The 22146-nt window shown below is 42.2% G+C and overlaps 2 protein-coding genes across 10 annotated transcripts in view; one reads left to right on the plus strand and one right to left on the minus strand.

Annotated features, from left to right (window-relative positions):
• Positions 1-16911, plus strand: part of NMT2 (N-myristoyltransferase 2) — a 56859-nt gene extending 39948 nt beyond the window's left edge. For 2 of the 3 annotated variants that reach the window (XM_060292414.1, XM_030832412.3), the window contains exons 9-12: positions 5971-6141; positions 11192-11359; positions 13527-13664; positions 13850-16911. In XM_060292414.1, coding sequence (XP_060148397.1) covers positions 5971-6141; positions 11192-11359; positions 13527-13664; positions 13850-13870 — 498 coding nt within the window. In that variant the 3' untranslated portion in view covers positions 13871-16911. Of the gene's footprint in view, positions 1-5970; positions 6142-11191; positions 11360-13526; positions 13665-13849 lie in introns of those variants that run through there. The other variant, XM_030832413.3, reaches the window with a different exon arrangement.
• RPP38 (ribonuclease P/MRP subunit p38) lies at positions 15644-21560 on the minus strand. Of its 7 annotated transcripts, none has more exons than XM_030832417.3 (3): positions 21102-21560; positions 19895-19938; positions 15644-17964 (listed from the first exon to the last, which is right to left on the minus strand). In XM_030832417.3, the coding sequence occupies exon 3, from the start codon at positions 17952-17954 to the stop codon at positions 17106-17108; it is 849 nt and encodes a 282-aa protein (XP_030688277.1). In that variant the 5' UTR covers positions 17955-17964; positions 19895-19938; positions 21102-21560; the 3' UTR covers positions 15644-17105. The 7 variants fall into 7 exon arrangements, with proteins under 7 accessions (XP_030688277.1, XP_030688274.1, XP_030688275.1 ...); XM_030832414.3 differs by having other exon boundaries at positions 21089-21560; XM_030832415.3 differs by having other exon boundaries at positions 19895-20023; positions 21089-21560.
• Positions 21561-22146: the final 586 nt, after the last annotated feature.

Genomic DNA, 22146 nt, shown 5'->3' on the forward strand with positions numbered 1-22146 from the left:
AGAACAGAGATAAATAAAAAGCACAGGTGACAAAATGAAGGAGGGTCCACGTGTCCTGAGGAAGAAGGATCAGGCCCCCTCAAGTTGGGGTGACAGAATTGAAGGTAAGTGTATGGAGACATGTGCACTGAAATGGAGATGCAGGAAACTGCTCTGAGGGGTCACACCATGATCATGACCATCATAATTTACTGATCAGCTAGAAATAATTTCTGCTAGTGGCCGAGACCCAGAGCCACTGAGTGGGGCAGAGTCATGTAGAGGCACAAGTGGCCATGAGAAATAAAGAGGAACAAGGGAGGCACAGTGCACAGCTAAGACAGGACACCATTGATTCTCAGCATCCTCCTTGCAAATTGTCAAATACTTTGCCGTATGTGAGTTGAAATAAGAACTGGAGGCGTGCCTACTTTTTTCACTAGGGGCGAATGCTGTTCTACTTTGGTCTCCCCAGATTTAAGTTTCTTGAGCCTAAACCTGTCTAGTTGTGGGTAAGGAAAGTGCCCCCTTACACATAGTTGCCTAACGTAGACTGAAGAATAAGGAATTTTAGTAGCTGGCGTTGGTTTATTCAGGATGATTAGAATTAGAGGTACTGAAAGTTAGTTTTGACTTGACTTTTTCCATCAGCCTCCATATTTTTGTACAAGCATCCATCAACTCATAGGTAACAAAGTTTTGACAAGTTGATGATAAATTGCTGGTGGGGCGGGCATTGGTGTGAAACCAGACCTTGGCATCTTGGTTGTGGTTAACCTGGTTTCCTTGGTGGAGCAGTCCTCTTCTGGCCATGTTGCTATGGTGATTGCCTTTTTTCTTCCCTAATAAGTTGAAGTTTATAAAGTGCTGTCACGTATATTGTTCAGTATATTCTTCCAACCACCTTTTGAAGTCAGTATTCTTATCCCCATCGTACAGATGCAAAGACCGAGGCTTGTGAAGGTTGATGCTTAGACCAGGGCCTGTCACTAATAAGTGGAGGACTTGGAAGGCAGGCCCTAGACGTCCGTGTTTCTCCTGTGAGGTCCCTTTGCCTCCACCCTCACCTCTAACACAACTGCCTTGGGGGCACCAAGGCCCAGTCCAACCAGACGTCTCACTGTGCCATCATTAGAGACCAGGTTGAGGCAGGAAGGGATGAGTGTCAAGGTCCAAACACCTCTCATTGGTGTGTTCCAGCCTCCCTTCCTCCTTTTAAGTCATAGGGAAGGAAAGAAAACTAAAGAGTAAATTTAAAAAAAGAGAGAGAGAGAGAGAGAAGATAGAAGAGATGCAAGTAGAGACACTGGAAAATTGGAAGGTGCTTCCAGCAGCCACCATGGTGTCAGCTCCTGAGTTAGAAGCTGGACGAGGCAGCATACACCAGACGGCCTCCTTCTCTCCCGAGGGCCCAGGCGGATGATGCCCCCTCTGGCAACTGCATCATTTAAGAACATTTTTGTACCGTGAAGCGTAAAGACAAGAACCTTACTGAATACAGCGTTTGCTCTTTGATTCTATCTCGTTTTCTGATTTGCCAGGCCCGTTTCTGCTTACCGTGCCAGCGTTACATCTTCGCTGTGGACATCTGACTATAAAAGTCAACATTGATTGCAGCCAGCATTATGCCAGACAGTTAACGTCCATTATCTCATTTATTATCTACACCAATCAGAGAGGGCGGGTGACTGTCCCCAATCACAGAAGAGGACATTGAGACACCAGATTGATTTGCCCAGAGTCTTCCAATCAGGACAGAACCATCCCCGGGGCCCATGCCATTAGCTACTGTTACCTGCGAGACTAAGGTTTTCCCAAGAGGAACACAGTTTCCTACCCTTTCAGTGTTGGTTTGTTTTTAATTTGGTGTTGAGAATTTCCAAACCACGTTGGGGTTTTTTTTTTTTTTTTTTTTTTTTAGTCGGTGCTCTTCAAGGTGAAGGAATTTGAAGCAGATAAAAAGCGGGAGTCAGGTTAATCTCCCAGTGTCTTTACATTGTGTTGCAAGAACTTTACGCCTGGGAAGACATGCTAAGACTCAGGTGTTCTCGATTTAGTAACTGTTGATTTTTTTTAGTGTTTAATGTCCTACTGCTCCTTCTTAAATCAAATAAATAATCATAATCATTGCCGACATCTCTACTGTGGAATCTTAGCTCCAAATCAGTTCACACCACATAGTTTGACAGAGAACGGCATTGCTTCTGTTTTTCAATAGGGCTCTGAGCTTTGTTTCCTTATGTACTTACAAGCAGATTTTACGCAGATCTCAGTGCATATAGAGTCCAACAAGTAATGCATATTAGTTGGATGGTGGGAAAGTATCTGATTCAGAAATAGAGTTTGTTTATGTAAGTTAAGATTTTCTCAGTTACTGGAAGTTTTTTCTGCTTTTTATTGAAGTCTCAGAAAACATTGCCACTTGATTCTTTCAGATTATGCCAAAGCTGAGATTTTTGTCTAGGTATAGCATTTCCCCCACCTCTTCCTGAAGACAACAGCTATTATATAAAATATGATTCTTTTTTTGTTTTTGGCGGCACTGGGCAGCTTGCAGGATCTCAATTCCCTGACCAGGGATCGAACCTGGGCCACAGTAGTGAAAGCCCGGAATCCTAACCACTAGGCCACCAGGGAACTCCCTAAAATATAATGTTATATTTTAAAATTTATTTCGTGCTTCTGTAGATTTCTTGGAGAGGATGTGACTTTCTGATGTTAGAAAGAAACAAGTTTAGGCTCTGAGACACATAAGCCATTGTTAATCAGCAAAAGTAAATATTCTTCCCCTGTTTCTAGGACCTTATATGTTTTTATAGCTGGATATAGTCTGATGTTCTCTCCTGCTTTAATGCTCCTGTAAAAACTTGTTTGAAGTGCTTGGAAATTACCAAGTTTATGTGTTTTCTCCCTGCCGGTTTGCCAAACAATACTGTTTTCACTGAGTCTTCCTTATCTAAATTCTATTACCCATTTTTCTGACCTTCAGAGACCTGAGGTAGCAGTTCTCAAAGTGTGGTCCAGGGATCCCTTGAAGTTCCCAGAAACCTCTGGGGGGCCTGTGAAGTCAGTTTTTTATAAAACACAAAAGTATAATTTGCATCTTTCATTTCATTGTCTTACAAGTGCACTGTGCAGTCTTCCAGAGGCTATATGGAATGTGAGCTTATATATTCTTTTTTTTTAAATTTCTAATTTAGTTTCTAATATGATAAATGCGGATAAATATAACCCACGTAGGCAAAGCTCTTTGGGAGTACTGAATAATTCTTAAGAGCATAACAAAGCCCCAGAACAAAATATTTGAGAACTGCTGCTTTAAGGGTGTCTTCTGGGCAGAAAGGATGTTGATTTAGTGATTACACAGTATGAAAATTCAGTGAATAAGAACTGTGCTGCAGAAGCATATTTTGCTCCAAAAAGGAGTTGGCCAGCTTCAGTCTTCATTTCTGAATGTTCTCTATGAACAGAGAAGATGTATCCTGTTGCTTTCATTAGTTAATCTCATTGCTTGATATTATTGATTCTTACTGAACCAGTAACAAAAGAAAGAACAATCTGATGTTGAGAAAGGCTGTTTAAAATGTATCAAGGTCATCCTCATAGTAAAAAATAATCTTTTCAAATGACTGCAGTATACATTTGGTATGGCTTTGGCCTTCCTACCAGCATTTAGAAATGTATATTTATTTCATGTAACACCATTTAGCAATCACATAGGTTTCCTCTTCCCATGAATTGCAGTGTAGAAATGCTCCGAATGACTAAAATTGGCTTAGGGAAACAAAAGAAAAATACAGTTTCACTCCTGGCTTGTACTTAAATGCCAGGTTGTAGAAATATCATCTCTTCAGAGCTGACAGTGACTTTTTTCCGTGTCTGCAGCCTTCACCTCACCTTATTGGGTAAATGATTGTGCTAAAAACCTAGGAATTCATTCATTCATTCAACACCTATTCAGGCCATTATTAACCAAGGGTTAAGCCTTGGGTGGAACCTGGGGCCTGGAGATTTCGGGTCCTTTGGCTTTGAGATCCACAGAAATACTAAAAGTATGAGTTCTCTATTAAATGTCAAGGACTTAAAATTCTCTCAGTTTAGAATATTAAACTATTTTAGCTGCATTACTGCATCTTTGTAGATTCCATAAATCATAACTGAGTGGCACATAGTAAATACTCAGCTAAGGACTGCTGGGTCTGTAAACACAAAGCCCCTCTCCTCCCAAAGTGAATCAGTAAGCAATCAGCGGTTCTTGGCACAGAACGTTAGAAACCTCAGCACAACTACTAACATCCATCAGAGCCGACACTCAAGATGAAAACCCGTTTTCCACCTTGGTCTTCTCCCCTACCAGTAGTCTGGGGGCATGCAGGAATTGTGATGATCTAATTTTAAAGGCAGTTTTTAATTTTAAAGTACTTAGATAAACAACAAGGTCCTAATGTACAGCACAGGGAACTATATTCAATACCCTGTGATTAAACCATAATGGAAAAGAATATAAAAAAAGAATGTATATGTATGTATAACTGAGTCACTTTGCTGTACAACAGAGATTGGCACATTATAAATCAACTATATTTCAATTAAAAAAAATTCTAAAAGTACTTAGTGGTAATTTAGGACAGAAAAGATAGAATAGCACTATTTATATACAAGTTATTTGTCACTTAAAATTTATCCAATATTTCTTCAAGAAAAAAAAAATATCGAGTTAACTGGGAAAATGCAGTTGTATTTGTATTAAGTTTTTCTTTGTACAAACAAGCAAATGTAGTGACCTTTCTCACTTCTGTTGTCAAGTATCCTGGTGTCTGTACACTTCCTATAGTTGCTGTCTGGAGCTCTTTTAAGGATAAGACTTGAACAAATCCAAATGGGGACTTGTCCTGACCTTGAGGGTTTGTTATTCCCATGGCCTAATGTAAAAATTTTGATGTTCTGGAATGATGGATTCAGATGCCTATTCTGATCACCTTTTAATCAAAAGATGGCATAAGAGATCAGGGCCACTACTTGGCAACTAGCCATTCATTCTTGGCAATTAAAATGCTTCCCTTCCCATACTGACCGATATGATTTTTACTTTTCTTGCATTTTTATTGCTCACGAGAACAGAAGAGCTACATTTTTTCCACGGGCTATTGGACTAAAAGTTTCTCAGCCATTTTCAACTGTGTTTTCAAAATGTCAGACGTGGCAGTCTTAAAAGTGTGATCCTCCAGAACACATGCTGAGATTGTTCTGCCCTATCGTGTAGGCTGTTAAAGTTCTTGGCATGGGGATATAGATGAACTTGTAGTGTTCCCGTTGGTTTTGTCTGGGTAATGGACAATACTGACCAAAGACCTGGTACACAGAGATAGGATAGAACATGTCGTGTAGCTTATGTTCTAAACTAGTGGTTCTCAAGCTTTATGTGTATACGAATCACCAGGGGATCTTGTGAAACTGCACATCCTGACTTGGTAGGTCTGCGGTGGGCCCACGATTCTGCCGTTCTGACAAGCTCCCATGGGATGCTAATATTGCTGGTCTGGGGATCATGCTTTGGCGCCAAGTTTGTTTACTCCTCTTATTTAAACCTCCCAACTTTTTTTGTTTTAATAAATTTATTTATTTTATTTTACTTTTTTGGCTGTGTTGGGTCTTCATTGCTGCAAGCGGGCTTTCTCTAGTGGCAGCGAGCAAGGGCTACTCTTCGTTGCTGTGCGCGGGCTTCTCATTGTGGTGGCTTCTCTTGTTGCGGAGCACAGGCTGTAGGCACGTGGACTTAAGTAGTTGCAGCGCACAGGCTCAGTAGTTGTGTCTCACGGGCTCTAGAGCGCAGGCTCAGTAGTTGTGGCGTACGGGCTTAGTTGCTCTGCAGCATGTGGGATATTCCTGGACCAGGGCTCGAACCCGTGTCACCTGCATTGGCAGGTGGATTCTTAACCATTGTGCCACCAGGGAAGCCCGTCCCAACTGGTTTTGTTTTCACTCTAACAGGTTACAAAAACTTCAGGCTTGAGGCCAATGGAACCAAGAGATATCAAAGCTGTTCAAGAACTAACCAACAGTTACCTGAAGCAGTTTCATCTAGCCCCGGTGATGGATGAAGAGGAAGTAGCCCACTGGTTCCTCCCCCAGGAGCACATCATTGACACTTTTGTAGTGGAGGTAAAGAGAAGGTGATAAGATAGTACAGAGAAGTATGAGAACACTGTGCAACGGAGTCCATTTTCCAGAAGGATCATAGAGTGTCCATTCCCTTCCTGCCCACATGACTCAGTGCTTCTGAACCAGCTTCCTGCTCACCCTTTCAGAACCAGCTGTTCTTACAGCTTCCATTCCTGGCAGAAGAGCACACTTTTACTACTTAATCATGGGGAATCAGGGTTCTGATCTGCTCTGTTGTTGTCTGTGTGACTAATTGCTTTTCTTAGTTTTGAAAAGGCCAGTTTGGATGATCTCATCTGAGAAGGATGTGTCCCAAAGTTTAATATTGTTTTGCTTTTGCAAAACTGGTTGGAACTGAACTGCCTTTGTTCAAGATGGCATAATTCAACCACTTCACTCAACCCTTGTCTTCTTGATTTGTAAAAGGTTTTTTTTGGTTTTTTGTTTTTTGGCCATGCTGTGCAGCTTGCAGGATCTTAGTTCCCCAACCAGGGATAGAACCTGGGTCCCTGGAAGTGAGAGCACCAGGTCTTAAACACTGGACCACCAGGGAATTCCCTGTCAAAGTTTTATATAGCCTGAATACTGATACTTTGTATTGTGGTCCATTTCTGGGTTCTCTATTCTGTTCCATTGATCTCTGTGTCTGTTTCCTCACCAGTACCACATTGTCTTAATTACTGTAATTGTATAGTAAGCCTTGATACCAGGTAGAGTGATTCCTCCCACTTTATTCTTCTTTGTCAAGATTATTTTAGCTAATCTAGTTCCTTTGCCTTTGCATATAAATTTTAGAATAAGCTTGTCGTTATCTACCAAAGACCTTGCTGGGATTTTGATAAGAATTACATTAACTCTGTAGATTAATTTAGGGAGAATTAACAAGTCTTCCAATCCATGAACATGGTATGTCTCCATTTATTTAGGTCTTCTAAAATTTATTTTGTCAGCATTCTGTAATTTTCAGCATCCAGATCCTGTATATATTTTTTAAAGTGTTTACCTAAATACTTCATTTCCTTGGAGTGATTATAAATGGTATTATGTTTTTAATTTTGGTTTCCACATGTTTATTTTTAGTATGTAGAAATGTAATTGGTTTTTCTTTGTTGCTCTTGTATCCTGCAGGCTTGCTGAAATCACTTATTAGTTCCAGGAATTTACTTGGAGATTCCTTGGGATTTCCACATAGACAATTGTGTCATCTACAAATAGGGTCAGTTTTATTTCTTCCCTTCCCATGTGTATGCCTTTTCTTCCTTTCTCTTGCCTTATTGCAGGGGCTAGATATTCCAGTACTTTATTGAATAAGAGTGGTAAAGATCAACATCCTTGCCTTGTTGCTGTTATTAGGGGAAAAGCATTCAGTCTTACCCCATGAATCTTACTCCATGATGTTAGCTGTAGGTTTTTCATGGAAGCTCCTTACTGATTTGAGAAAATTCCCAACTTGTTGAGAGTTCTTATTATAAATGGGTGTTGGATTTTGTCCAGTGCCTTTTCTGCTTCAATTCATACAATCATGATTTTTCTTCTTCATTTATTGATTTTCATTTATTGATTTTCAAATGTTTGACCACCCTTGCATACCTAGAAAAATTATCCACTTGGTTATGGTATATAATTTTTATACATTGTTGGATTTGGAGTGCTGATATTTTGTTGAGTATTTACTGAGTTCATGAGAGATATTGGTCTGCAGTTTCTTTTTTTGTACTGTCTTTGTTTGGTTTTGATATCAAGATACTACTGGCCTCATAAGATGAGTTGGGAAGTATGACCTCATCTTCTGTTTTCTAGAAGAAATTATATAGAATTGGTGTTAATTCCTTAAATGTTTGCTAGAATTCTCCAGTTGAAACCATCTGACCTTAGAGAATTCTTTTGTGTTGAAATAATGAATTCACTTTCTTTTATGATTATAGGACTGTTCATCTTGTTTGAGTTTTAATACAGTTTAGAAGAATTGGTCTGCTTCTAAATTGTCAAATTTGTAAGAATAAAGTTGTTCATAGTATTCCCTTTTAATGGCTACAGAATCTGTAGTCATAGCTCTTATTTAATTCTGGTAGTTCTGTCAGTTAATGAGAGCGGTGTGGAAGTCCCCAACTATAACTCTGGATTTGTCTTTTTCCCCTTCAGTTCTGTCAGTTTTTCTTGATGTCTCTGGAGGGTCTTGTTTGGTACTTATACATGTTGGACCTGCATGAGTTTCTAGTGGATTGATCATTTTATCATCATGTAATACCCCTCTTTGTCTTCAGTAGTTCTCTTTGCTCTGAAGTCTACTTCCTTGTATATTAATACAGGCAGACCTCGTTTTATTGCACGTCGCTTTATTGTACTAAGCAGATACTGCATTTTTTTATAAATCGAAAGTTTGTGGTAACCCTGTGTCCAGCAAGTCTGTTGGTGCCATTTTTTCCAACAGCGTTTGCTCACTTTGTTTCTCTGTGTCACATTTTGGTAATTCTTGTACTATTTCAAACTTTTTCATTATGGTTAAATTTGTTATGGTGATCTTTGATGTTACTACTTCTACTCGCTGAAAGTTCAAATGACGGTTAGCATTTTTTAGCAATAAAGTGTTTTTAAATTAAGGTATGTACATTGTTTTCTAGGCATAATGCTATTGCATACTTAACAGACTACAGTATAGTGTGAACAAAAGTTTCATATAAACTGGGAAAACAAAAAAATTCATGTGACTCGCTTTATTGCCATGTTCGCTTTATTGAGGGGTCTGGAACCAAACCCACAGTATCTCTGAGGTATATGTGTATAGCCACTCCTACTTTTTTAAAATTCATGTTTGCATGGTATATCTGTTTCAGTCCTTTTACTTTCAACCCATCTATGTCATTGAATTTGAAGTGAATTTCTTGTAAACAGTATATATTTGGGCCATTTTTCCTTATCCACTCTGCCAGAATCTTTTGATTGGTGTTTTTTGGCCATTTACATTTGATGATTATTGATATGTTAGAGCTTAAGTCTTCTATATTATAATACATGTTTTCTGTTTGTTTCTTCTGGTTTCTGTCCCTCTGTTTCTGTTTCCTTGCCTTCCTGTTCCTTGAACATTTTTGGATGTCTTGATTTATTTATAGTGCATTTGAGTATATCTGTGTAGGTCTCATGATGGTTGCTCTGGGTATTACAGTATACAGATGTGACTTATCACAGTCTTCTGGTATCCATGTTGTACCACTTCCAAGTGACTTTACTTCTCTTTACTTTTTCATCATTTTTTTTCACATCTTTATTAGAGTAAAATTGCTTTACAATGTTGTGTTAGTTTCTGCTGTACAGTCTCATTGTTTAAATATCACTGTCTTGAGTATCAGATGGTGTCATAATTTTTGTTTCAATCATCGTGTCATTTATAAAACTCATGAGAAGAAGCATAGCTCAAAGTATGTACCCAGATTTCTGTTCCTTCTTCCTTCCTTCCTTTCTGATGCTCCATGATGCTTTCTTTTATGATTTCCTTTCTATTTGAAGAATGTACTTCATCCAGTCTTAAAGGTATGTATGCTAGCAGCAAATTCTTTTAGTTTTCATTTGTCTGAGAATGTCCTTATTTCCTCTTCTTTCCTGAAGAAAGTTTTGCCAGATACAGAATTCATGGTGGACGGTTCTTTTCTTTCAGCTCTTAATGCCACTTGCTTCTGGCCTCTGTGGTTTCAGGTGAGCAGTCTGCTGTCATTTGAATTAGTATTTCCCCATAGGTAATGTGTTGTTTCTCTGTGGCTACTTTCAAGATCTCTCTCTGTCTTTAGTTTTTGGAAATTTCATTATGATGTGTCTTGGTGTGGATTTCTTTGGGTTTATCCTGTTAGAGTTCACATGGCTTCTTGAATCTACTATGTCCGTTTTGCCAAATTTGGGAAGTTTTCAGCCATTGTCTCTTTCAGCCCCACATTTTCTTCTTTCCCTCTGGGACTCCAGTGATATGAATGGTGAATCTTTTGTTACTGCCCCACAGATCCCTGAGGCTTAATTCTTTTTTTTTTTTTTTCATTCTGTTTTCTCTCTTGTTTCAGATTGGGTAAATTCAAGTTCAGTGATTCTATCCTCTGTCATCTCCACTCTACTGTTGAGCCCATCCAGTGATTTTTTTTTTTCCTCTAATTTCTGCTGTGGTGTTTTTCAAGTTGAAAATCCTTAATAAAGCTGAAAATTTAGGTCTTTAAGTCATCTCTCACTTTTGCTTAACATCTTTAATTTCATAATGTCTGAAAAAAAGGTTTAATGAATCAGAAGCACTCAAAAACCAGATAATACATCCTCTGGAATTTTCTGCTAAAACAAATATTAGCAATGGCATATGTGGTCTAGCCTCCGCAGCTGTATACTTCAAATATATCATGGTTTGAATTATATGCAGACTTGCATAGGTCACTGCAGGTAATAGAAACAATGCAAACAATATTGGCTAATTTCTTGTATTGAAAGTGTACCAGTGATGACAAAACAAACACCATCTTTTGCATCCCTTTTGATTTTTGATAGCTTCAGATTTTCTCATTCACACACATATATTTTGGTGCAGTACCAGTGCCTTTTTACAAGCTTCTAAAAAACTAGCTTCCAAATCCTATCCAACTTCACTTTAAGCTGATACAATTCCTGCCTTGTGCCAAGAAGATTATTATACAGTATCCTTTAGTTGGAAAAGGTAGCCTTCTAATCCTTGGTGCTCTTATTCCTGCAAAAACAATGAATTTACTTTTATCACTGTCCCATAAGTCTAGAGAGACTCATTAGTCAACCAGAGAGCGTTCCTTTTAGAACATTCTGCTTCTTAAGAACTTGATGCCAGTTGCTGACGAGCACTTAGGCTGAGGCACAGCTCCACGCTCTTCCTTGGCCTCTGCCCAGCATATGGTAAGGGACTCCACATCAGACCTGGAGAGCGGAGCATGAGCTGTTGCTTTTCATTCTAACGGAAAGCTGTGGTGCAAGTCAGAGATCAAGACGTGAGCTGAGATGCCTGGATGAAACTTGTTCAAGGAGATGTTTACCTGACATTGCCTTTGTTCTTTAGAACTCCAGTGGTAAACTAACTGACTTCCTGAGCTTCTACACGCTCCCCTCCACAGTCATGCATCACCCCGCCCACAAGAGCCTCAAAGCCGCCTACTCCTTCTACAATATCCACACAGAGACGCCGCTGCTGGACCTCATGAATGACGCGCTCATCATCGCCAAGCTGGTATGCAACTCACTCCTTGTCATCCCATGTGTGTCTCCAAATACGTATATTGGAATATATAAAACATCTTGTATTTTCTTCCACATGGTGGGGGGATTTGTTTGAGATACTTCTTACTGTTGACAGTCAAAGGAAGAATTTTGATAAGAGGTTTTTTTTTTAATTTAACGGCTATTTTCATCATTAATTCTGTTGTAACTTAACCAAAAAGACATTTTGTACAAATTAGAAACTTGTAACCCTTATATAAAGATATACGAAATTCATAATATAAGGAATATAAGAAAACTAATGTGATCCCATGATACAGGCATACCTTGGAGATATTGTGGGTTTGGTTCCAGATGGTTCCAGATCACTGCAGTAAAGCAAGCGTCGCAATAAAGCGAGAGCCACACGAGTGTTTTGGCTCCCAGTGCATATAAAAGTTATCTTTACACTATAGTGTAGTCTGTTAAGTGTGCACTAGCATATTTAAACAATATACAGACCTTAATTTAAAATACTTTATTGCTAAAAAATAATGCTAACCATCATCTGAGCCTTCAGCGAGTTGTAGTCACATCAGAGATCACAGATCACCATAACAAATGTAATAATGAAAAAGTTTGAAATATTACAAGAATTACCAAAGTGGAACACAGAGACACGAAGTGAGCAAATGCTATTGGAAAAATGACTCTGATAGACTTGCTCGATGGAGGGTTGCCATAGACCTTCAATTTGTAAAAAACCCAGAATCTGTGAAACTCAATAAAACAAGGTCTGTCTGTATGGGGAAAATATGAGTGTATTGCAGTGAATAATTGGCAACAGTAGGTTTTTTGATTCAAATAAATAGTCTCTGAATTTTAAAATTAAAGAAATTTAATTTTAACTATTGGAATTATTATTATTAAAAGGATTTGAAATGAAAAGAATTAAATTCAAAATGTTCCTTACTATATTTGCATTATTTTTCTATTTCCTCAGTGTGGTAGTAAGGATGATTGTTAAATTCTTGCTACAAATAAACATTTTTCTTTAAAAAGAAACTGAAATCAGCTGATGGGGACATTTTGATGTAATTGCTGAGTGAGAACATAAATATTGTTCACGAGAAATTGGGAGCAACCCTTCAAAAGTGTCTTCCTTGTAGTCTTCTAGTATTTGATCATTGGAAACATTTTTTTTAATCTATTATAAGTGGATCCCCAAATCAGCATTCTTCTTTGCTTCTTTGATCTTGTAGCTCATTTTCAACTACCTCCCCAAAAAGGCCAGTAATAAGTTATTTAAGGTAAAACCCCTGAGAAATAGAAATGTAGGTGCTTCATCTATATCACATTTTGCATAGTATTATCTAAGCTTTTTTTTAAATTCTGTTTTTACTATTGAAATGTTACTAAATTTATTTCCCATTATCAGCCCAAGACAGATACACGATTTAAAGTCTTTACAGCTTTGATTTCTTGGCGTAGGTTCAGGTAAGTCAGAATGTAGAAAGGCCAGTAACTAACAGTTCTGGTGATAGAGCCATCTAGGCAGCTGTTTGCTTCAAAAACAGGGAGAAGGGCTTCCCTGGTGGCGCAGTGGTTGAGAGTCCGCCTGCCGATGCGGGGGACACGGGTTCGTGCCCGGGTCCGGGAAGATCCCACATGCCGTGGAGCGGCTGTGCCCGTGAGCCATGGCTGCTGAGCCTGCGCGTCCGGAGCCTGTGCTCCGCAATGGGAGAGGCCACAACAGTGAGAGGCCCACATACCACAAAAAAAAAAAAAGAGTAGCCCCCACTTGACCCAACTAGAGTAAAGCCTGCACACAGCAATGAAGACCCAATGCAGCCAAAAATAAAATAAATAAATAAAATAAATTTTAAAAAAAACAGGGACAAAGTATTTCCTGAAATTTTAATAGATTCTTTTTTGTCAGCCATCAGACTGCACTTTTCGATTCAGCATTTCTGGATAATCTTGCTGACTCCATCAGATTCACTGCTTGCTAGTTTAATAAGACAGTTTTGAACTGAATTCCTAACCCATACTATATATTGCAGACATTAAACCTTATTATAAATGCATTATCAATTCAAGCTATTAGTAGGGGAATGAAATGTTATACTGAAATACATAATATACAAAACACTCTAATCCTTTGAAACTTTAAAATTAAATTTTTTTTACATTGACAGAAAGGATTTGATGTATTCAATGCACTAGATTTGATGGAAAATAAGACATTCTTGGAAAAACTCAAGTTTGGCATAGGCGATGGCAATTTACAGTATTACTTGTACAACTGGAGGTGTCCAGGGACAGAGTCCGAAAAGGTAAGTGAAGTTGATAAACCTTTGTAAACTTGATAAATTTACCTAGAAAATCCCATATTTGCTTCTCTTCGGATTGTTGAGAGGTTTTTTCTTGAGTAGCTTTTTAAAAATATAGATCTATTGTACTACGTTATAATTTTTCTTGCTCACTTGTTTTTGCTATTCCATTTCTTCCCTCCCTTTAGGTCGGACTCGTATTACAGTAGATGGATATTTCTATTTCTAGAACTCTGATGTCATCATTTGTTAATATCCTAGTTAATGATTCCTGGAACTGCCATTCCAAAGAATAAAAGCACAACCTAAGTGACATCGAAGTGTCAGTAACAGAAAAGATGGAAAAACATCGATTGGTGACCAATAGAACACATTTCTAGCTAGAATGTTAACATTCATCCTTTTTTTCGCTGTTGACCCATTTGTAGGAGGGATGGAAGGAGGATACAAAGAGCACATTCCTCTAATTTTCAACCTTCTGACTGTCTCTCAATGAAGAGAAGGTATTTGTCCCTCTCTAGAAAAATGGACGGCTTTTCTATGGATTGAACAGAAATCACAGAATCGTGTAGGAAAATCTTTGCCATTGTGTGGAGATAAACTGCTGCCTTTCTGTTTATTGAGGGTCTGTGGGTCCATGTAGCAGAATGAGGGAGCCATTTGGAAAGGGTTTACTTATGTCACTGCACATGATCTCATCGGGAACACCTATGGAGCCAGCATTTCTGTAACGCAGTGATGAGCGGTAGGTGTTAAAGTGAAGAGTGAGATAAAAATGTACTGGTTGACTATTTCTCTAGAAGCAAAGTTGCCAAATCAATAAACAAACAAATGGGTACTTTGATCTTCAGCAGGTTCGTGGCTTGGTTCCAAAGCAAGGTTTGGGGCAAACATTGTGTTCTCTGAAGAGCACACAACCCTGACAAACTAGACGGTTCTGCTCCTGCAGAGACTCTCTTCTTCTCAGCAACAGCCAGGATACGTGAGGAAAAGAAGAATCAAAGCCCTCAAGTCAGAAGACATGCCCAGTGGTGTTCCTGAGTGCCATCGGGACACTGATAGTCTGAATGTTTTTATTACTTATGCAGAATTGCACATATTTCTTTATCCTGACTCTAATTTATCACGAAAGCCGTCATGCTCTAGGAAGATGTCTTAATTGTAAATAAGTCTTGTGGTTTTGTTACTGATGGTGTTTTTATCTAGGATTTGAAAATCCAAGTTTCTCGGTGTACATAGATAATGTATGTATCACCAATAGCCCAAGGGGAAAAAGATGCTGGACAAGGCCACCTAAAACGGCCTCGACTCAAATACCACAAAGTAGATACTTCTTCCTGCCTTCATGTACCAGTGCCTAGGCCGTTCAGTCCAGAAAAATCTAATTACCTTCGACAACAGGATGCCCTTCCTTCATGTTACAAGTAGTCAAAGGACACAATCGTACCTTATAAAAACCAGGCAGGGGCTAGCACACTGTGGCCCATGAGCTAAACTCAGCACAGCGCCTGTTTTTGTACAGCCCACGAGCTAAGAATGGTGTTTACATTTTTGAATGGTTGAGGAGGAAAAAAGAAAAAGTTTTGTGACACATAAAAATTACAGGAAATTCAGATTTCAGCATCCATAAATAAAGTTTTATGGGAACAAGGCCTCATTCATTCATGTGTTGCCTGTACGTGGCAGGCAGGGTTGAGTTGTTCCGACAGAGACTGTGGACCCAAAGGCCTAAACCTGGCCCTTTAGGGAAAAAGTTCTGTTGCCTCTGATTTCCTTTAAAAATCAGAAAACCTCTTTCTGCAGCTTCGCGTCATCCTGAAGGCCACCCCACAGCTGTGGCACCCTGGGACCTCCACTAGGGGGCATGCGTGGGCTCCGAAGTCGTCCTTAATTTAGGACACCACAGTTTTCCTTCTTGAAGACGCGAGGGAAGACTTCTCCTATAGGATGATTCAAACCCAATTGCGTTACCTTTTTTTTCCTAACGTGAGGAGGATGCCTGCAGAAGCAAAAGTGAACCAATTCACTGAAACACCAGAATTAAGTAAACAAGATTTTTAACATAATCCAGAGTCGAGGCTCCAGTTGGGAATTACGTTCCACTCATTTTTATGGCAATCTTAACATGAAGTAGGTTTTCGAATAATTGCAGGATTGTCCCTCAGAAATTGTGTCACGGGCTCACCCCATGACAAAACTGTGGCATTGTTCCTCCATTCACTTACATAATTGCAGTTAATAGAGTTCATGTTCTTTTACTCAGTAATTTTTAAATACAGTAATTTATAAATTATTAGCACATTTGCCGCTTTATAACGCCTCTTTATAATTTACGCACGTTACCAATGAGCATTTTAAAGTAGAAAATCAGTACAGCTGCTTGTGTTTATAAAGTGGCCGTTAGAACTAAATTTCAGTGCAATACACAGTGTCTTACAGATTCACAAACCCACACCGCCCCGTGTCCTTTGTCAGTAATGGAAATGCTCTGGTCCATGACGCACCCTTGCCCACACACCCCACCATTTTTTGGTCAAGATGGCATTCAGTAAATTTAAACGGAGGTGGCATAATCCACAGATCAACCAGAATTTAGGCTGAAAATAAACCTTGGCAAGCCAGTACCTTTCCCGTAAATTACAGAAAGCACCTTTTCCAAACACATGCTGGAAACAGCGGATGCTTTAACACAGAGCACCGATCCTGTTCATATACTAACACGAGCGACCCCTGTCATGGCAGACCCACCTCTGAGCATCCAAGCTCCTCCACTTATTTTTTTATTCTCTTCCTGCTTTATTTCACCTAATTACCATCATACTTTGGGTACATGCTAAAGTCCCAAGGAGGTAAGTTAACCGTGTAAAGGAGTGAATTCTTACCTAGTCAGAATACCTTATCTGGCAATTTTGATAGATGTTTAGCCTTTCTCCCAAGCCCACGCTTAGGCCTGCCTACAAAGAAAGGCAAACTGACAGTAAAAAATAATAATGTATTGTTTCTGAGGACAGTGTATTGCTTGGCATTTACCATCTTTCCTTTACAACTGATGGTGCACCTGCCATCCAGCTTCATCTCCCCCGCCAACTAGAACCGTGTCTGTGTGGCCTATTTGCCAAGTTCGGACAGAAAGATGTCCAGTGTTGCAGGATACAGATGTCCTTGCTCACAAGCATCGTGCCAGCCTTTTAAAAAGGGAATTTATACAAGCATGGACATTAGTTTCAATAAACTTTTGTTTTGATACTCATACTGCTGAACATTCTCTGCACTTAGTGTCCCTAAGCTTCAGCCTATCTGTGTTCTCCAGTCAAGAGAATCTTACACATGTGAAAGGAATGATACTAAACAGTGTCCCAAGAATATATGTAAAAGTCATTTTATTCGCGGCTTCTCTACGAGGTGGCGTTTTACAACTGTATGAAGTGACAGATTTATACAAGGTTACTTTGAAGCCGTTTTTTTACTTTTGGGTGGCTTCCTTATCTTATTGGGGTTTGGAATCAGTTTCTTTATTTTCAGGGGTTGTAACACTGCAGCCTGCTGACCCTCAGCAAGCTTTCTCTTGGATTTAGGGAGGTCTTCGAAGGAAGTGTCCAAAATCTCTTTGTCTTGGCTTTCCAAAGACTCCATCTCTGGGTTCTCCCCGGGGTCTTCAAGTGTGTCTCGGAGCCACGGCACGTCCAGACGGGGGACTCTGGGGATGATGGCCCTCACTTCCTCCGCAAACGCAGCGGTGTTTCTTTTGAACCCCAAGGCCAGGACGCACGTCAAGCCCATGGCGGGTGCGAGCCTCTCGCTGAGCCGGGGCACCTGGCAGGCAGGGACACCTCTGCTGGCGCTCAGTGGCACCAGGTGCGCGGTGACGATGGCCGGCTTGGCCGACTTGCACGCCAAGACCAAGAGCAGCTCGTTCCTCTCCAAGGCTCTGGTGACCTCATTGATGCCGATGGCAAGCTGCTTTCTGACGTCGGCAGGGGTCCACCCTGATGCCTGGGGCTCACCTTCTGGCTTTTCCTCCTTCAGACCCTCACCAGTGTCCACATCCATGCTGCACGTGTCTCCGCTTTGTGTTTTCAAAGCGGGCTGCTTTCTCTTTCTCTTCCTGTCCTCAGTCTTCTGAAGCCCGAGAGATTTAATCCTGTCTTCCAGGGTCTGTAGTATGAAGTGCATATCCTCCCTGTCCAGGGCACCCCAGCGGATGGAATATGGGTTGTTCAATGATGTCTTCACAGGTAAAGGTCTGGTCTTCCGCACAGAGCCCCTCCCTGGTGCCTGGGGGGCTGCGGCCATTCTGAAGACCCTTCACAGGAACAAAACGACAAAGGAAAACACGTGTTAACTAGACATGCACGCCTTAAGGATATCTTGGCTGTGCCCTTTCTGATTTTGGAAAGGCTAAAGCAAGCCTACTTATATAGGACATATATACACGTACATATATATATGTGACCATACATCTAACTTCTCTTTTAAGTTTTCCCCATTTTTTCCTGTGATTCGGTCTTCATTCATATACATGCAATTTATGAATGTTTTGCGTTACTGTGATCATACTGAAATCTATTTATTTCCTTTAAAATGTTCCATGTTGCTACTTGTTCATAATTATTTATCCTCTTCAGGACCTCTGGTATTAGTCTGATAGATTTGTTACCATTTTCTGTATTGCCCTCTACTTAGGCTTCCGTCCATCCATTCAGCAAATATTCACTGAGCACCTCCAACTCTTGAGTCACGGGTACCGGGTTTCAGCCTTGAACAAGTTCCCACCACCACCTCTGTGAGTCCTCGAGTCCGCCTGCCTCAGCACACAGTCTCTAAGGGCCCTGGAAGCCTCTGCCATTCATAATTAACCAGCTGTGGTTTTTTTTAAGAACTGGGACCATAATGTATGCACATGACTAAAAATCCAAATGATACTTTCATTCTGTGCCCTTTGGTAAGTCTCCTTCCCTCCCTGGACCCTAAGTTTCTTGTCTGTCTTTCCTAAAACACGATACACAGATTCCCCCTTCCCCTGATAAGTCCAAGCTGGCCGTTCCTCTGGCTGACAATGTGATGAAATCTAGGGAAATATCGTAATGAACTTTAAAGATATTAATCCATTAAGGCAAAATAGTAACAGGGATCCTTGCTGGGGAAATGTTATAAACCACTGTTCAGAGGAGCATGTCCTGTTTGTCCTGCCCAGAGGCAACTGCATATTCCTCTTTCTTCCCTCAGTTTTCTTCCTGGGCTCAGCCGGGAACCACAGGGACCCAAGGTGCAGAATTGAAGGAAGTTAAACAAGGCAGCTCTGGAGAAGTCTGGTTTTGGAACTGTTCCTGTTTTCAGGTAACCAGATTTTCTCATTCCAGGTCATTCATCCCACGCACACCTGCTCCCCGCTCCCCCAAGCACCCCTGGCAGGATGAAAAAAAATGAAATCTCCTCCAATCAAACACCCTCCTAAGAGCCCGGCTGCTGCTGCTGAGGAGCGGGTGTCCCGTGGAGTGTGTCATAAGGCACGTTCTCCAAGAATTATTTGGTTCTCACCCGATTCCTGCGTGATGGCCCTGTGTGTGGAGGAGGAAACAGACTCAGGTTAAGTACCATGCCAGAGTCACAGCTGGTTTCCCAAATCCAAATTTTATGCTCTTTCAATCCTGGCTGCACCTAAAAAATAATCTGTGACTTTACAAAAGACAGAGATGGTTGGTCCGTACCCCAGGTCTGCTGAATCAGAATCCTGGGGAATACAGCAGGGCACCTGTACTTGTCAAAAGGCTGCCCAGCTTAATGTGGTACAGAACCGGAATTGGGCACCATTGGTGTAGGACAGGGGGCCTTTCCACAGTGGAAAGGCCTGAGACAGGGTCTCCTGACCTCCACCGGCCTCAGACGTTCCTCCTACATCACCTTCTCACGGAAAACCAAAACTCAGCTCCCTGGGGTGTGAGCTCAGACCTCGTTCGTGTCAGCGTTGCCCACTGCTAGAGACTCGGCGTCTGCCCCCTAAGCTGCTTCCTTCCGGTGCAGCCCCCCCCCCATCCCCATCATCCCCGTGCGAAGCAGGAGGCAGCTCATCCAAATCCAAGGAAGTGACTGGCAGAGGCTGGCACCAGGTTGAAGATGGTCAGGAAAAGGGAAATAAACGACCAAGGAGCAAATATGAGGCTGTATCGGAGCTCTGCCAGACCACAAACTGCAGTTCATGTGCCTCAGCATTCAAACAGGGAGTGAGTACTTACAGTCACGTGCTGCTCTGGGCATCAGCTCCTCCTGTCTTCAGAATCTAGGCGAGGGAGACAAGAGCCAAGTGGTTCAGATAAGTAGAGTCTCATGGGACATAATCCAAACCGAAGTGGAACAAGTAACCGCTTTGGAGGAGAAAATTGGGAAGGCCTTGCTGAGGTGCCTTTGGAGGCCGCTGCTGCCCATGAGGTCAAGTGCACACTCACTGGAGTGACATCCAAGGGCCCCCATGTCACCATCAGCCTACCTCCTTACACCCCATCATGGAACCACATACTGTTTAATGAGGTCACCAGTTCCTCCCCTCCATGGCTTTACGCACATTCCCTCTGCCTGGGGAACTATTCCCACCCTCAGCCCTACCACCACCTTTCTTACTTGAACAAGTATTTGTGGGTTATCCACAATGCACCAAGCCAGAAAGATGATGAATTAAAGCAAAAACAGCCACTGAACTCATTGGGCTTAGAATCTATGTGGGAGACTTACCCACAAGTAAAATATAAGATGTGATGCACATTAAGGTCAGGGACCTACAGGATCCTAAGCAGAGGCCTGATTCAGTTGAGGGGGTCAGGAAGGGCCTCCCGGAGGAAGTGACCCTTTTAACCCACATGTGACACCAAAGGGAGTACCTATTCGGAAGAGTATCCCAGGGAACTGCATTAAAGGAAATGATGTCAGTGTCGCCGGGGCAGAGATGCTAGAGAGAGCGGAGAGAGCGGGAAAGGCGAGGAAGGACCAGACGGTGAATACACTTGCAAACCCTACAGTGGGAAGCGGTTGTAACGTTCAAAGCAGAGGAGTGGCGTGGCTGGAAAGGCGTCACAGAAAGATCTTTGGGGATTCAGCAGCAAAGAGGCTCCAGAGTAGTCCTGGTAAATGACGGTGGCCTTAGCTAGAGTCGCCGCAGAGGGGATGGACGGAAATGCATGCTACTTGAAACAGTTAAGAGGTGCAATCCGCCCGACTCAGTGATGAACTCGGGGTAAAGCAGAAGAAGGACTCAGGGAGGACTCCGAGTTTCTGGATCTGGTAGCCGACCCCCGAGTTACTCTCTTCCTGTGGTCTGCCGCCTCTCTATCGAGTGCCTACTTACTTCACTACTTAACACACTCGACTGGAGTCATTTTCTGGTCCGCCTCCACCTCTAAACCGCGGAGTACAGAAGGGCCAGGGTGGGGCTTTACCTATTTCTCGTACCCGACAGACGCTCAACTCCAGGCAGAGAGCGGAGCGTGAGCCGAGGCCGGGACGCAGGAAAACACGCCGGTACGGGCGGGGGCGGCCCCAGGGACGGGTAGCCTGGGAGACCTCGCGCGCACCCGGCCCAGTCCCAGGCTCGATCCCCACCAGCGGCCCCTCCGGATCTCAGACCCCAGCGCAGACCCCCACTCACGGTCGTCCCTGCGCCGGTTCCACGTGGGCCGCGCTGCGCGTACGCAGAGCCCACGCCTTCCCGGGCCCCGCCTTCCGACGCGGTGGGGCGGGGGAAGGGGAGGAGGAACGGCTCAGAGAACACGTTTCATTCTTCTGCATCGGGCCATTTCCAAACGGGAAAGTCGGCCCAGTGCGTCGCGACAGAGCAACGGAAGTTTTCTCTAAAAACCCTGAGTTTAGGAGCGGGTCGGAGGCTCTGAATAAGGCCCTCCAGCGGCAGTGCGCAGGCGCATTGTGTGTCTCGCGAGACTTCAGGTTGCCTGGTAACCGGCCACCTGCTCTCCCGGTTGCCCTGTCTGGGGAGCATTGTACCGCGGTTAGACTCCGGAACCTAGCGGTGCCGCCTGACGACGCTCTCTTCTAACCCAATTTCTACCTTTCAGTGCCTGGCAGTCTGAGCCCCTCACTTTTCTGCTTTTGGCTTGCCTAAGGGACGCAAAATTCTGACCCAGTTCCCCCATCACCGAGCCTCTGCCTAATCCCCGGCACCGTGGAAATCAAGATAAATGGGGGATGGGGAGGTGGATTGAGGAAACCACGTGTTTACAGGCACCAATGTAGGAGATCTTGAGCCCCGGAAAGAGGAGAATAAAGGTTATCTTGAGTTGCGACAGCGGTTCAGAAAACTCCACCAGATGTCTGCTGTGGCTACTCCAGCCAATGGAGACTTTAATGGTTACGAATGGAGTGGCTGGGAAGTCATGGGCAATTGTAAGTCAGCTGAAGAACACTTTCAAGGTCAGGGGTCTGAATCTGTTGATTTACCCTTGTCGAGAACCAAGACCGAAACCTTAGGTTGCTTCTGACC

This window comes from Globicephala melas, chromosome 2 (genome assembly GCF_963455315.2).
Source record: "Globicephala melas chromosome 2, mGloMel1.2, whole genome shotgun sequence".
NCBI lineage: Eukaryota > Metazoa > Chordata > Mammalia > Artiodactyla > Delphinidae > Globicephala > Globicephala melas.

Coding starts and splice junctions, on each gene's coding strand:
- RPP38 (XM_030832417.3), bottom strand. CDS start 17,954: ATGGCCGCAGCCCCCCAGGCACCAGGGAGGGGCTCTGTGCGGAAGACC.